The sequence below is a fragment of the Nerophis ophidion genome, linkage group LG17 (genome assembly GCF_033978795.1).
Source record: "Nerophis ophidion isolate RoL-2023_Sa linkage group LG17, RoL_Noph_v1.0, whole genome shotgun sequence".
NCBI lineage: Eukaryota > Metazoa > Chordata > Actinopteri > Syngnathiformes > Syngnathidae > Nerophis > Nerophis ophidion.
In genome coordinates, this window is record NC_084627.1 from 9,354,789 (window position 1) to 9,371,471 (window position 16,683).

The 16,683-nt window shown below is 42.5% G+C and overlaps 1 protein-coding gene across 1 annotated transcript in view; it reads left to right on the forward strand.

The window, feature by feature from the left end:
• Window positions 1-2,006: 2,006 nt before the first annotated feature.
• xrcc4 (X-ray repair complementing defective repair in Chinese hamster cells 4) overlaps window positions 2,007-16,683 on the forward strand; it is a 34,197-nt gene continuing 19,520 nt past the window's right edge. Inside the window, exons 1-3 of the mRNA XM_061876100.1 lie at window positions 2,007-2,153; window positions 9,746-9,889; window positions 12,781-12,971. Coding sequence (XP_061732084.1) covers window positions 9,748-9,889; window positions 12,781-12,971 — 333 coding nt within the window. The 5' untranslated portion in view covers window positions 2,007-2,153; window positions 9,746-9,747. The remainder of the gene's footprint in view (window positions 2,154-9,745; window positions 9,890-12,780; window positions 12,972-16,683) is intronic.

Sequence of the window (16,683 nt, forward strand, 5' to 3'; positions counted from 1 at the left end):
GTTGCTCTATTGTTGTTGTTGTTATGTTTGCTATTGTTGTTTTCGTCTCTTATCCCCCTCTTATCCCCGCAATTTCCCCCTCTTTCTTTTTTTCCTCTTTCTATCCCCTCCTGCTCCGACCCGGCTGCACCAAATTATAATATAAATACATTTAATAAAGTCAAATACAAATAAGGCAACAAGAGAATTATCCTACACTTCACTTTTGTAAAGTAAATCTGGACAGCCAATATGGGCATCTACATCAACTCTATGATTTGCCTGAAAGCTGGACAGTAATAAAAAAGAAAGGTGTTTTTTTTTCTGAAAGCCACTACTAGCGACCACGCAGTCTGATAGTTTATATATCAATAATGAAATATTATTATTGCAACACATGCCAATACGGCCTTTTTAGTTTACTAAATTGCAATTTTAAATTTCGCGCGAAGTATCCTGTTGAAAACGTCGTGGTATGATGACACATGCGCGTGACGTCACCGGTTGTAGCGAACATTTTTTTCCATCCCGATCCAAGCTATAAGTCGTCTGCTTTAATCGCATAATTACACAGTATTCTGGACATCTATGTTGCTGAATCTTTTGCAATTTGTTCAATTAATAATGGAGACGTCAAAGAAGAAAGGTGTAGGTGGGAAGCGGTGTATTGCAGCTGCCTTTAGCCACACAAACACAGCTGGCGTTTCCTTGTTTACATTCCCGAAGGTGAAGCTTTACTATGGAACAGGGCGGTCAAGCGAACATGGTTCCCGACCACATGTCAACCGGCAGGTTTCGGAGAGAAAATTGTGGTAATAAGTCGGCTCTTACCGTAGATATGAGCAGAGCTTGCGTCCTCCTGCAGCTGCGTGGCCACACCCCTCCGACTTTCAGGTACCATATAATCTCACTGAAACGCTAGTAACACAATAAGCAGATAAGGGATTTTCCAGAATGATCCTAGTAAATGTGTCTAATAACATCTGAACCGCTCCCACAGCCCTCGCCTTTTTTTTTTTCTTTTCTAGTCCTTCACTCTCATTATCATCCACGAATCTTTCATCCTCGTTCAAATTAATGGGGAAGTTGTCGCTTTCTCGGTTTGAATCACTCTAGCTGCTAGTGGCCATGATTGTAAACAATGTTCAGATGTGAGTAGCTCCACAACCAGTGACGTCACGCACACATCGTCTGTTACTTCCGGTACTCAAGAACTCCTTTGTCCCACACGCCATTAGACTGTACAACTCCTCTCTGGGACGGGGGGATGACAGGGGATGCAAAACATTAACAGTGCGATACGTTTTCATAACATGGTCACTACTGCCTACTTTGTCTTGTTATATTCTTATTTTACTGTTATATTGTTATTCCCATTCTTTTTATTCTTTTTGTAATATTTCTCTATTTTGTTTCCTTTTAAACCCCCATTATTTACTTTATTTTTTTATTGATTTCAACTCTGTACACTGCTGCTGGAATTTTAATTTTCCTGAAGGAACTCTCCTGAAGGAATCAATAAAGTACTATCCATCTATCTATCTATCTATCTATCTATCTATCTATCTATCTATCTATCTATCTATCTATCTATCTATCTATCTATCTATCTATCTATCTATCTATCTATCTATCTATCTATCTATCTACAGGCAAGGCTTTTTTATTAGCGACCAAAAGTTGCGAACTTTATCGTCGATGTTCTCTACTAAATCCTTTCAGCAAAAATATGGCAATATCACGAAATGATCAAGTATGACATATAGAATGGACCTGTTATCCCCATTTAAATAAGAAAATCTCATTTCAGTATGCCTTTAAGATTTTGGAAATATATACTACAGAAGTATTACTTAGGCTGCTGCCCCCGCGACCCGACCTCGGATAAGCGGAAGAAGACGGATGAATGGAGAATTATTTCTGTAAAACACAGTCAAATATTTCTTCAAACACAACCCAAATATGTATTTATTCAATTTAAACACATCACAATTGAAGCATGTTTTATAAATAAAGGTTTATAAAATAAAACAAACAAACAAATGAAGCATGTGTTGTCGCTTAGTGATGACGTACCAGAAAGTCTACCGGCGCCGTGGGGATGTTTTCGTTGAGGAGAAAAGATTACTTTATTCATGAAACTAGCCGCCGTGCTTGACAAAAACCACTTGGAGGTAAGTTGGAAAAAATAATCTAACAACATTTATGTTGTGTTTCTCACGTCTGTGTTGTTTGTCACGCTTCAAGTTCGATGCTAGTCTGTTAGCCTGCTGTGAGCTAACAGTTAGCATCTAAACAACAGCCCGCTGTTTACAATTAGCGAAATATTAACAAATAAATACAGCAGTAACTACAAATTGACACTTTCGCAAGGCAGTAGCTTATTTTTTTTGTTTTGATCCTATTTTTCTGGAACATCAGGAGTTTAGATGCATCACTTTGAGTTTGACAGCTGCTGAGCGTCATGACGTCACCAAGTTTTTTTTTTTTAGTTTATTATTATTGTTCTTCGGTCAATGGTCAACAAAATAAACAAACAATTGTACATTCACAGATTAAAAATGTAAATGTGCTGCAACCTGCTGTTTCTGCCTTTAATACCTAAAGCAGTCATTTTCAACCACTGTGCCGCAGCACACTTGTGTGCTGTGGGAAATTATGCAATTTCACCCTAATTGGTCCAAAATATATTTTTTGCAAATCCATCCATCTATCTTTTTCCGCTTATCCGAGGTCGGGTCGCGGGGGCAGCAGCCTACGCAGAGAAGCCCAGACATTGCAACCCGAGGGTCCCTGGTTCAATCCCCACCTAGTACCAACCTCGTCACGTCCGTTGTGTCCCGAGCAAGACACTTCACCCTTGCACCTGATGGGTGCTGGTTAGCGCCTTGCATGGCAGCTCCCTCCATCAGTGTGTGAATGTGTGTGTGAATTGGTAAATGTGGAAGTAGTGTCAAAGCGCTTTGAGTACCTTGAAAGTAGAATAGTGCTATACAAGTACAACCCATTTATCATTTATTATCCCTCGCCCCAGCCACTTCGTCCAGCTCCTACCGGGGGATGCAGAGGCATTCCCAGGCCAGCCGGGAGACATCGTCTTCCCAATGTGTCCTGGGTCTTCCCTGTGGCCTCCTACCGATTTGATGTGCCCTAAACACCTCCATAGGGAGGCGTTCGGGCGGCATCCTGACCAGATGCCCAAACCACCTCATCTGGCTCCTCTCCATGTGGAGGAGCAGCGGCTTTACTTTGAGTTCCTCCCGGATGACAGAGCTTCTCACCCTATCTCTAAGGGAGAGACCTGCCATCCGGTGGAGGAAACTCATTTCGGCCACTTGTACCCGTGATCTTGTTCTTTCGGTCATGACCCAAATCTCATGACCATAAGTGAGGATGGGAACGTAGATCGACCGGTAAATTGAGAGCTTTGCCTTCCGGCTCAGCTCCTTCTTCACCACAACGGATCGATACAACGTCCGCATTACTGAAGACGCCGCACCAATCCGCCTGTTGATCTCACGATCCACTCTTCCCTCACTCGTGAACAAGACTCCTAGGTACTTGAACTCCTCCACTTGGGGCAGGGTCTCCACCCCAACTCGGAGGTGGCACTCCACCCTTTTCCGGAAGAGAACCATGGACTCGGACTTGTAGGTGCTGATACTCATTCCGTTGTCTATTGTCTCTGCTGTGTAGAGCTTAGCAGGGTAATCTTGTAATACTCCATATCAGTAGGTAGCAGCAGGTGGTTCATTACTTTGTAGAAGTCGGAAAGCGTCAAGGATGGTTTGTCGTGATCCCAATATACAGAGCAGAGCAGGAGACAGCATGCAGGTAAAAAGGTATGTAACGCTTAAACCAAAAATTAACAAAAGGCAAGTCCCGTTAGGAAAAGGCACTGAAGCATAGGGATGGCTATGTAAAACAAAAGTAAAACTGAGCTGGCTACAAAGTCAACAAAAACCGAATACTGGACGACAGCAAAAACTTACGGCGTCCACAAAGCACATCCACATATGACATGACAATCAACAATGTCCCCACAAAGAAGGATAGCGTACGCACAACTTGAGTAGTCTTGATTGTGAAAACAAAGCAGGTGCGAGGATGGTTTGTCGTGATCCCAATATGCAGAGCACAGAGGGAGACAGCGTGCAGGTAAAAAGGTATGAAATGCTTAAACCAAAAATTTAAAAAATGGCAAGTTCCGCTAGGAAAAGGCACTGAAGCAGAGGGATGGCTATGCAAAGCAAAAGTGAAACTGAACTGGCTACAAAGTCAACAAAAATAGAATGCTGGACGACAGCAAAAACTTACAGCGTGTAGAGCAAGGACTGCGTCCACAAAGCACATCCGTACATGACATGACAATCAACAATGTCCCCACAAAGAAGGATATCGTACACACAACTGAAGTAGTATTGATTGCCAAAACAAAGCAGGTGCAGGGAATAGCGCTCAAAGGAAGTCGTGAAGCTGCTACAGGAGAACACCAACCAAACAGGAAGGGTCACCAAAATAACAGCGCAAGACGGGAACTAAAGCACTACACCAGGGGTAGGGAACCTATGGCTCTAGAGCCAGATGTGGCTCTTTTGATGACTGCATCTGGCTCTCAGATGAATCTTAGCTGACATTGGTAATCACAGTGCTAAAAATAACGTGTAAAATATAAAACATTCTCATGCATTTATATCCATCCATCCGTTTTCTACCGCACCTGTTCAAGAAGTCGCATTAATGGTAAGAAGTATTTTATGTCGCGATGGGGGGGTTGCAGCTTGCTGCGGGGTCGTTCTCCCAGGAAGGCAGACGGACTATTCGGGACATGGCATTTAGGTAAAAACTTGATTTAATTTGAACTAAAAAAATATACAAACAAAAATCGCTCACAGCGGAGGCACAACTTGGGCTAAAGAACAAAGCTATTGCATAAACAGACTATGAACATAAATCAAACAAAACTTACTTGGCATGGCATGAAGCACGAAACTATGGCAAGGCATGAAACAAGTCAGCACAGGATGACTGACTGGCAAAGACGAGCTTAAATACTGCCTCTGATTAGTGCTCGGGAAGCAGGTGAGCGGGCATTTTCGTCCACCAGAGACAGGTGGACAAAATGAGTAACCAAGGAAACCAGACAAGGGAGTGGAAAAAAACAGGAACTTAAAGAGTCCAAAGGACGAACAGCAAAAACATGATCAACAGACATGACATTTTATTTATTATTGGTTAGCTTCAGAATAACAATGTTATTAAAACGAATAGGAGGCTTAATATACTCTAAAAATGTTGGTCTTACTTAAAAATGCACACATTTAGTTGTATTCAGTGTTAAACAATATGATATGGCTCTCACGGAAATACATTTTGAAATATTTGGCTTTCATGGCTCTCTCAGCCAAAAAGGTTCCCGACCCCTGCACTACACACAGGAAACAACAACAAACTCAAAATAAAGCACGACAACCTAGTGGAGTTTCATTTTTTAACTTTTTCTGCTGGAGCTTTGACTCCGTATTTTTTTTATGAAATAAAAAAAGGCTTAAAAAAGGTTGATGGCAGATACGCTTCATTGGGACGCTGGCGTTTGTGTTATTTGCTGGTGGCTGCCAGGAAACTGACGTCAGAGCAGCTGTGGCACGTCTGACACCAGCAGCGCTGAAATGAACATTTTTAAAGAGACCAAATTACAGTAGAAAAGCTACAAAGGGAAAGTGACATTTTGGGCACAGGAAATGACATCAGGCCAAAAGAAATTGTTCTGCTGAGGGAACCCTCATGTAGGAGCCTACATTTTTTGGAAGGTGCTTTATGTTTATTTACCCAAAATAGGACTATTTACTCTATTTAAATAATACGAAAATGTATATATTGCATGCTTAGAATAATTATAAGTAATTACTACATTGGTCTGAATAATTTGATGACATACTATTTTATACTGCTTTAATACAGTGAAGATTACGTAACTGTTTAATTGCATATATGGCGGAAGAATCTGTGTGATAATATGGTTTGGACACAATGTATTATGGACAATGGCTGTCAGGTGTGGTGGAATCGAGCCACACAGTTTTTTGACCTTACTCGTACTTTTTCTAACTCTATCTTACTGTAACAAACTCACTTTAATTTGCCATTCATTTGTTCCCACATTGTTATTGTTTTACGTTTTTGAAAGATTAAGTTGACTAATAAACGATACAGAACGAAGAGGCGCGTCTGGAGTTTTGTTTGTTGTTGCCGCAGCAAGCGGGAGCAGGAGAAAGTAGAGGAGCGTCTAGCTAAGGCTTCATTAGAAAACTACACCCCATGTAGGAGCCTAAATACTGTTTAAGTTTATTTACATTTTATGGAAGGTGCTTTATGTTTATTCAGCCAAAAGGGGACTATTTACTTTATTTGCATGATAACAAAATTGATATATTGAATGCTTAAAGTAATTATACAAGCTCACTTTAGTTGTAATTATTACATTTGTCCAAATGATTTGATGACGTAACTATTTTAAGTGCATATATGGCGGAAGGATCTGTGTGGTAAGGGGGTTTTTGGACGCAAGGTGTTATGAGTAATTGCTGTCAGGTGCGGTGGAATCGAGCCACACAGTTTTTTGACCTCACTCATACTTATAATGTGTTGTACTTGTATAGCGCTTTTCTACCTTCAAGGTACTCAAAGCGCTTTGACACTAGTTCCACTATTACCCATTCACACACTGATGGAGGGAGCTGCCATGCAAGGCGCCAACCAGCACCCATCAGGAGCAAGGGTGAAGTGTCTTGACGAGGTGAAGTGTGAAGGGTGAAGTGTCGTGACAAGGTTGGTGCTAGGTGGGATTTGAACCAGGGACCCTCGGGTTGCGCACGGCCACTCTTCCACTGCGCCACGCCGTCCCTTATTCTCATTATACTTATTATACTTATTCTCATTTATACTTTTTCTAACTCATACTGCAACAGACTTTCTTTATTTTGTCATTCATTTGTTCCCACATGTTTTATGTTTTGAATTATTAAGATCACAAGTAAACCATACAAACCAAGAAGAACGTCTGGAGTTTTGTTCTGTGGAGTGAATGTGATAGTAGAGGAGCGTCAATCTTAAGGCTACTTTAGGAATCTACACCCCAGTTGAAGGTTTTTTTTTGTGAAGTGAAGTGAATTATATTTATATAGCGTTTTTTCTCTAGTGACTCAAAGCGCTTTACATAGTGAAACCCAATATCTAAGTTACATTCAAACCAGTGTGGGTGGCACCGGGAGCAGGTGGGTGAAGTGTCTTGCCCACGGACACAACGGCAGTGACTAGGATGGCGGATGCGGGAATCGAACCTGCAACCCTCAAGTTTGTGTGTGTCAATGTTCCTGTGTTCTGATGTTCTCCACCATCACATGTGTTCATTTGTTCATTGATGTCCAGATGGCCAGTACCATTTTAGCTGCAGTGCTGTCACATGACTATAGAAGTAGAATTGTCCCACATCAACTTATATATATATATATATATATATATATATATATATACCGCATTTTTCAGAGTATAAGTCGCACCCGCCGAAAACGCATGATAAAAAAGGAAAAAATATATATATAAGTCGCACTGGAGTATAAGTCACATTTTTGGAGGAAATATAATTGATAAAACCCAACACCAAGAATAGACATTTTAAAGGCAATTTAAAATAAATAAAGAATAGTGAACAACAGGCTGAATAAGTGTACGTTATATGAGGCATAAATAACCAACTGAGAAGGTGCCTGCTATGTTAACCTAACATATTATGGTAAGAGTCATTCAAATAACTATAACATATAGAACATGCTATTCGTTTACCAAACGATCTGTCACTCCTAATCGATAAATCCCATGAAATCTTGTACGTCTAATCTCTTACGTGAATGAGCTAAATAATATTATTTGATATTATAAGGTAATGTGTTTAATAATTTCACACATAAGTCGCTCCTGAGTATAAGTCGCACCCCCGGCCAAACTATGAAAAAAACTGTGACTTATAGTCCGAAAAATACGGTGTGTATATATATATATATATATATATATATATATATATATATATATATATATATATATATATATATATATATATATATATATATATATATATATATATATATGTGTATATGTCTTGATTGGATTATCCAGAGAATAGTGCTCGATACCGTGGTAGAGCGCAATATGTAGGTGTGGGAAAAATCACAAGACTACTTCATCTCTACAGAACTGTTTCATGAGGGGTTCCCTCAATCATCAGGAGATTTTAATGGAAGCATTCACATACAATGGTTTGTATAGGGCACAGAGTGGGTGGGTACAGGCAGGCGTAGGGGCGTGGTGATTGGCTCATGTGTTACCTAGGAGGTGTTTCCGTCTGTGGCGGCATGTTGAAATGATTTCACTGCGCTTGTTTAGGGATGATAGATCTGGATGATATATAATAAACAGTTTCTCTTTTAAGCATAGGTTGCATCTTTTATTACCACTGTTGTAAGGTGTGCTGGATGCAAGAATTTGCCATGTTATTGAATATTCAACATTATTGTCTTTGAGGTTCCAAATGTGTTTGTTGAGTTTTGTAGAATTCCGCAAAGTCTGGTTTCTAAAGGAGGTGTTGTGATTATTCCATCTTGTTTTGAACGCTCCTAAGGTTAATCCTACGTACGTGTGTATATATATATATATATATATATATATATATATATATATATGCATATATTAATAAATATACAAATACAAATGTGATGTACTAATAAATAATTTGTATAAATAAACACATATTTTTAAATATGTTTTTGAGATTTGAAAATGTATACAAATATTTATGAATTACAAAATGTGACATACTAATGAATCAAGAATTTGTATAAATAAACGTGTATTTGTAAATATTTTTTTGAAATTTGAATATAAATGTACTTGATTTTGTATTTGTATTTGTATTTGTACTGAATTTGCATATGTGGATCGCTTTTTTGCTTTTGTGTCGAACAACCAGCAGAGGGCACTGCGACCAGAGCGGTCTCGGTCATAGACATGGTCAGACACTGGAGAGCAAATCAGGCCTACTAGGGGGGGGTTATATGATGATTGATATATGATGATGATTTGACACATATTGCACTGATAAGAGATCAGTATCTACATCGGGACAAGGTCATTAAACGGCATTGTTAACAATAAAATAAGCAGCTAGCATGGTCTTTCAGATTATCCGGATAAATTAGCATTAGATAATACAACGCTAATGCTAGCATGCTCAGGCCTGTTGTGCGTTCTCTTTGTAAAGATGTGGATTGTTTTTGTGCTGAGAACTTTGGGCATTTTGCATATAATGCATATAATGCTCTGTGACCCAGACCACTCTGGCTGCAGTGCCCTCTGCTGGTTGTTCAGGGGAGTGTGTAGGTCACATTTATTTGTGCATCTGGTTTGTGGGAGGAATGTCTCATTGACACAAGAGCAAAAAAGCGATGCAAATCCAATACAAATACAAAATAAAGGCTATTTATATTCAAATCTCAAAAATATATTTACAAATACATGTTTTATTTATTTATACACATTTTTTAATTATTAAATATCACATTTGTATTTGTATATTTATTAATATATTCATATGTATTAATATCATATTGATATATATAATAAGTTGATGTGACACAATTCTACTCCCATACATGACTTAGTATATTAAAATAGAATATGAATGATCTCGTCTCAATTTTTTTTTTAACTGCAGTGATGCAATCGTCAGTGCGACAGATCTACGTCTCCTCAGAGCTAGGCTCCTCCTACTTCCTGCGGGTGGACCAGGGTGAGCGGGGTTTGGCGTCAGGCTTCCAGCTGCTGCTGACAGATGGACAAGATGCTTGGAGAGGAGAAGGTAAAACTGTCAGACTCTCCTCCATGCCCTGGCAACATCTTTTCACACATCCAGCCTGACAGCTTCATGGTGACGTGTTGCACTTGTGGGACCCCCACTCTTTTGGCACTGTCAGCAACTACTGTCGGTCTTGCGGTCTTGAACCCCAAGATGCAGAGATGGAAAACATGACTTTAATGTCAAAAAAGGAAATAGTGCAACTGGTAAGTGCACATGCAGGGGAAACAGGAGACAATCATCAAGCCCTGACTGGAGGGCGAGGTAGGCATAAATAGTAGCTTGATTGGCAACTGCAACCGCGTGTGCCAGGCTGCCAATCATGGACAGGTGAGGGAAAATCGCGCTCATGGAGACATGCAGAAAGTGCAACTGAAATAAGAGCGCCAACAGGAAATTCACACAAACATGAATGTGACAGATCGTCACAGTACCAACCCCCCCTCCTTCTTTAGGGACGGATTCTAGCCAGAACATGTACCGACGATGGGCCTGTTGGACGACCGGCCGGACATGAAGATAGTGGCGCCGTGGGACGCCCCGCCAGAGACGAAGGTTGTGGCGCCGTGGGACGGCCCGCCGGAGACGAAGATTGTGGCGCCGAAGAACGGCCCGCCGGAGATGGAGATGACGGTGCCGATGGACGGCCCGTCAGAGACGAGATGACGGCCTGCCGGAGACGGTAATGATGACGCCGTAAGATGGCGCGCCAGAAATGAAAAATTGTGGCGCCGTGAGATGCCCCGCAGGAGATGAAGATTACGGTGCCGTGGGACGGTCCGCCAGAGACGAAGATTGCGGCGCCGTGAAATGGGAGACATGCAGGAAGTGGAACTGAAATAAGAGCGCCAACAGGAAATTAACACAAACGTCAATGTGACACATCGTAACAATACCTACCCCCCCTTCCTTTAGAGACGGATTTTAGCCAGAACAAGTACCGACGATGGGCCTGTTGGACGGCCCGCCGGACATGAAGATAGCGGCGCTGTGGGACGCCCCGCCAGAGACAAAGATTGTGGCGCCGTGGGACGACCCGCCGGAGATGAAGATTGCGGCACTGGAGACGGAAGATTGCGGCACTGGAGACGGAAGATTGCGGCGCCGATGAACGGCCCGCCGTAGATGGAGATGACGGTGCCGAGGGACGGCCCGTCAGAGACGAGATGACGGCCTGCCGGAGACAGTGATGATGACGCCGTAAGATGGCGCGCCAGAAACGAAGATTGTGGCGCCATGAGATGCCCCGCAGGAGATGAAGATTACGGTGCCGTGGAACGGTCCGCCGGAGACGAAGATTGCGGCGCCGTGAGATGGGAGACATGCAGGAAGTGGAACTGAAATAAGAGCGCCAACAGGAAATTAACACAAACGTGAATGTGACACATCGTCACAATACCTACCACCCCCTTCTTTTAGGGACGGATTCTAGCCAGAACAAGTACCGACGATGGGCCTGTTGGACGGCCCGCCGGACATGAAGATAGCGGCGCTGTGGGACGCCCTGCCAGAGACAAAGATTGTGGGGCCGTGGGACGGCCCGCCGGAGATGAAGATTGCGGCACTGGAGACGGAAGATTGCGGCACTGGAGACGGAAGATTGCGGCACTGGAGACGGAAGATTGCGGCACTGGAGACGGAAGATTGCGGCACTGGAGACGGAAGATTGCGGCACTGGAGATGGAAGATTGCGGCGCCGATGAACGGCCCGCCGGAGATGGAGATGACGGTGCCGAGGGACGGCCCGCCGGAGATGGAGATGACGGTGCCGAGGGACGGCCCGTCAGAGACGAAATGACGGTCCGCTGCAGATGAGATGACGGCCTGTCGGACACAGAATTGGTGGCGCCTTAAGAAGGCCCCCTGGAGAGGAAGATTGTGGCGGCGTGAGATGGCCCGCAGGAGATGAAGATTACGGTGCAGTGGGACGGCCCGCCAGAGACGAAGACTGCGGCGCCGTGAGATGGCCCGCAGGAGATGAAGTTTACGACGCCGTGGGACGGCCCACCGGAGACGAAGATTGCAGCACCAGAGACGAAGATTGCGGCGGCGAGGAACGGCCTGCCGGAGAAAAGATGACGATCCGCCGGAGATGAGATGACGGCCCGCCGGAGACAGAAATGATGGCGCTGTAGGAAGGCCCGCAGGAGATGAAGTTTACGGTGCCGTGTGACGGCCCACCGGAGACGAAGATTGTGGCGCCTAGGAACACCCTGCCGGAGACGAGATGACGGTCTGCCGGAGATGAGATGACGGCCCGCCGGAGACAGAAATGATGGCGCTGTAGGAAGGCCCGTCGGAAACAGAGATTGCAGCGCCGTGAGATGGCCCACCTGAGACGGAGATTATAAATTATTTAAAAGAAATCTGTTTTTGTTTAATAAAATGCTTCCACATATTTAATAAAGTCAATTACAAAAAAGGCATTGGCCCTGCGATGAGGTAGCGACTTGTCCAGGGTGTACACCGCCTTCCGCTCGAATGCAGCTGAGATAGTCTCCCTCAATCCCCGCCACTCCGAAAGGGACAAGCGGTAGAAAATGGATGGATGGATGGATGGATGGACAAATAAGGCAACAAGAGAAGTTTCCAACACTTCTCTTTTTTCAAATGAAATCTGTACAGCAAATATTGGCATCAACATCCACTAAATGATTCGCCTGACTTGTTGGACAGGGCCGTTAAAAAAACACAATATTTTAGATTTTTTTTTAATCAATTAAGAATTGTTATAAATAAGAATCATGATTAATCTGAAAGGCGCTTTTTTTTGACACCCCTAATGATCACTAACCATCAGTAGCTTCTCTGTGTAGATGATGATGATGATGATGATCTTCAGCCTGTTGGCCTCTTTCTGGTTGTGTGTTCATGCTCCTGCTCGTCCTCCGCAGTCAGCGAGGAGGTGATGTGCCAGGAGGCAGCCGAGCTGGAGATGCCAGAGGAGAAGTACATCCAGGACCTCCAGCAGGCGCTGACGCAGGCGGAAAGTTTCGACTCTTACCGTTTCAACCTCTCGCCATCTCCGCCCAGTGAGGAAGCAGCCCTCACGCTGACGTACGACAAAGTCCTGAAGGACATCTCGGTGAGATGAACTGATTTTACAGACGGCAATTACCATACCATACCATACCATAACATACCAACTTTAATTTATAAAGCCCTTGAAAAACAAAGGGCTGTACAGCACAAACAAGTAAACACACAAAAAGCAGAGAAATACAGGCAAAAGGACGGACTAAAATATATAATTAAAAACAGAGGTAAAATGCATATATATGCACATAAAAAGAGCAGATAAAAATTATCTTACGACAAAATAGTTAGATAAAAGGCAGTTAAATACAGTTTAAACAGTTCAAAGTCTCATGCTGTGTTAAAAACCAGTGAGATTTTTATTTATTACTTATATACCATGAAAGCACTAAAACACACTGGTGTATTGAGTTACCATTACATTAACTTTAGTTATTAGAGACTTCCGTTCAGATGGTTTTTCACGGGACACATTTCGGGCGTTGTTGTTGCACTACTGAGCCACGGATGAGGAGATGCAGCTCCGTTATTGATTGAAGTAAAGTCTGAATGTCATTCAAACAGTTAGCGCCATCTTTTGACACTTCTTCCACTCCCGTCCTTGCACGCTACACCGTTACAACAAAGATGACGGGGAGGAGACGCTGTTGGAGGTGAGCCACGTAAATAAGACCGCCTACAAACCAGTGCATCCTGAAGCGACTGTCAGAAAACGACTTGAAGATGATGTGTAAAACATCATTAATGCAACATTTTGACCAAAGAACCACCAGTACATGTTAGGTAGACCAGTGTTTTTCAACCACATACAGTCTGGTGTGCCGTGGGATATATATATTATCTAATTTCACCTATATGGGTAAAAAAATATTTTTTGCAAACCAGTAATTATAGTCAGCAAATGAGGTGTTGTTGTTGAGTATCGGTGCTGTCTAGAGCTCGGCAGAGTAACCGTGTAATACTCTTCCATATCAGTAGGTGGCAGCCGGTAGCTAATTGCTTTGTAGATGTGGGAAACAGCGGGAGGAAGTGTGCCGGTAAAAAGGTGTGTAATGCTTAAACCAAAAATAAACAAAAGGTGAGTGCCATTAAGTAAAGGCATTGAAGCTTAGGGAAGGCTATGCAGAACAAAACTATAACTGAACTGGCTACAGAGTAAACAAAAACAGAATGCTGGACAACAGCAAAGACTTACTGTGGAACAAAGATGGCGTCCACAATGTACATCCCAACATGACATGACAATCAACAATGTGCCCACAAAGAAGGATAAAAACAACTGAAATATTCTTGATTGCTAAAACAAAGTAGATGCGGGAAATATCGCTCAAAGGAAGACATGAAACTGCTACAGGAAAATACTAAAATAAGGGACAAAAACAACAAAATAGGAGCGCAAGACAAGAAGTGAAACACTAACACAACAGCAAAGACTTACTGTGGAGCAAAGATGGCGTCCACAATGTACATCCCAACATAACATGACAATCAACAAAGTGCCCACAAAGAAGGATAAAAACAACTGAAATATTCTTGATTGCTAAAACAAAGTAGATGCGGGAAATATCGCTCCAAGGAAGACATGAAACTGCTACAGGAAAATACTAAAATAAGGGCGAAAACCAACAAAATAGGAGCGCAAGAAAATAAGTAAAACACTAAACGCAGGAAAACAGCAAGAAAGTCCTAATAAGTCAGGGTGTGATGTGACAGGTGGTGACAGTACACCAACTTTGAGACAAGAGCTATAGTCATGCATGCTTGGTTATGCTTTAAAGTCACATCCAACAATTGCGACAAATTTTTACTGTCAACTGAGTTTCGTTTTTTAATGATTTCTGCTGGTTGTGTGCCGCCGCATTTTTTCAAAGTAAAAAATGTGCCTTGGCTCAAAAAAGGTTGAAAAACACAAGTAAATCTTTTACATTTCGAAAAAAGAATAGTAATGTGACTCCTTTAATGCGCCCTGTAATCCGGTGCAACTTTTGTATGAAAATAAACCTGACTAGACCTGCTCATCTGCAGTGCGCTTTATTATCCGTTGTGCCCTATGGTCCAGAAAATATGGTAACATGCACCTCTAAAATGCACTATTGGCGACACATGGCCAATAATGAGTTGTTAAAGGGGAACATTATCACAATTTCAAAAGGCTTAAAAACAATAAAAATCAGTTCCCAGTGGCTTGTTGTATTTTTTGAAGTTTTTTTCAAAATTTTACCGGTCCCGGAATATCCCTAAATAAAGGTTTAAAGTGCCTTATTTTTGCTATCTTCGAAACCACTATCCTGTTCCCTGTGACGTCATACAATGCTGCCAATACAAACAACATGGCGGTTACCACAGCAAGATATAGCGACATTAGCTCGGATTGAGACTCGGATTTCAGCGGCTTAAGCGATTCAACAGATTACGCATGTATTGAAACAGATGGTCGGAGTATGCAGGCAGATAGCGAAAACGAAATTAAAGAAGAAATTAAAGCTATTGAGCTAATAGCTATTGACGCTATTCGGCCATAGCATGGGTGTACCTAATGAAGTGGCCCATAGCATGGCTGCCTTATTAGTATCGCCGGTAAAATGTGCGGACCAAACGATCAGGACTTTCGCATCTTATGACACTAGAGCAACTTAAATCCGTCGATTGGTAAGTGTTTGTTTGGCATTAAATGTGGGTATCTAGTTTCAAATGTACATACAGCTAGCGTAAATAGCATGTTAGCATCGATTAGCGTAGCATGTTAGGATCGATTAGCTGGCAGTCATGCCATTACCAAATATGTCTGATTAGCACATAAGTCAACAACATCAACAAAACTGACCTTTGTGATTTCGTTGACTTAATTGTTGCAAATGCATCTGCAGGTTATCCATACATCTCTGTGCCATGTCTGTCTTAGCATCGCCGGTCAAATGTGAAGACACTCTGGTACATTCAATGGGGGTCTGGCGGCAGATTTCTTGCCAGTGGTGCAACTTGAATCCCTCCCTGTTAGTGTTGTTACACCCTCCGACAACACACCGACGAAGCATGATATCTCCAAAGTTCCAAAAAATTGTCGAAAAAACGGAAAATAACAGAGCTGAGACCCGGTGTTTGTAATGTGTTGAAAATGTTACCTCGGAGACGTCACGTTCTGACGTCATCACCACATGACCGATAAACAGAAAGGCGTTTAATTCGCCAAAATTCACCCATTTAGAGTTCGGAAATCGGTTGAAAAAATACATGGTCTTTTTTCTGCAACATCAAGGTATATATTGACGCTTGCATAGGTTTGGTGATAATGTTCCCCTTTAAGTGAATGACATGTGTAACCGTGACGGTCAAAAGTAAACACTATTTTATTTACAGGCTGGATAAAGTGCTTATTTTTTGTTGCCAGGAGACATAAGTTAAAGTACCAAAGATTGTCACACACACACTTGGTGTGGTGAAATGTGTCCTCTGAATTTGATCACCCCCTGGGAGGTGAAGGGAGCAGTGGGCAGCAGCAGTGGCCACGCCCGGCATTCATTTTTGGTGATTTAACCCCCAATTCCAAGCCTTGATGCTAAGTGCCAAGCAGGGAGGTAATGGCTCCCATTTTTATAGTGGTATGACTCGGGCCGGGGTTTGAACTCAAGACCTACCGATCTCAGGGCGGACGCTCAGTCGTTACAACAGAACGGAAACCTTGGTGTGTGTCTTCTTAAAACAACAAGAGTGGGAGTTTACAGGGGTGTAGCACATGCTTACACTGAAGGCCACATCGCAGT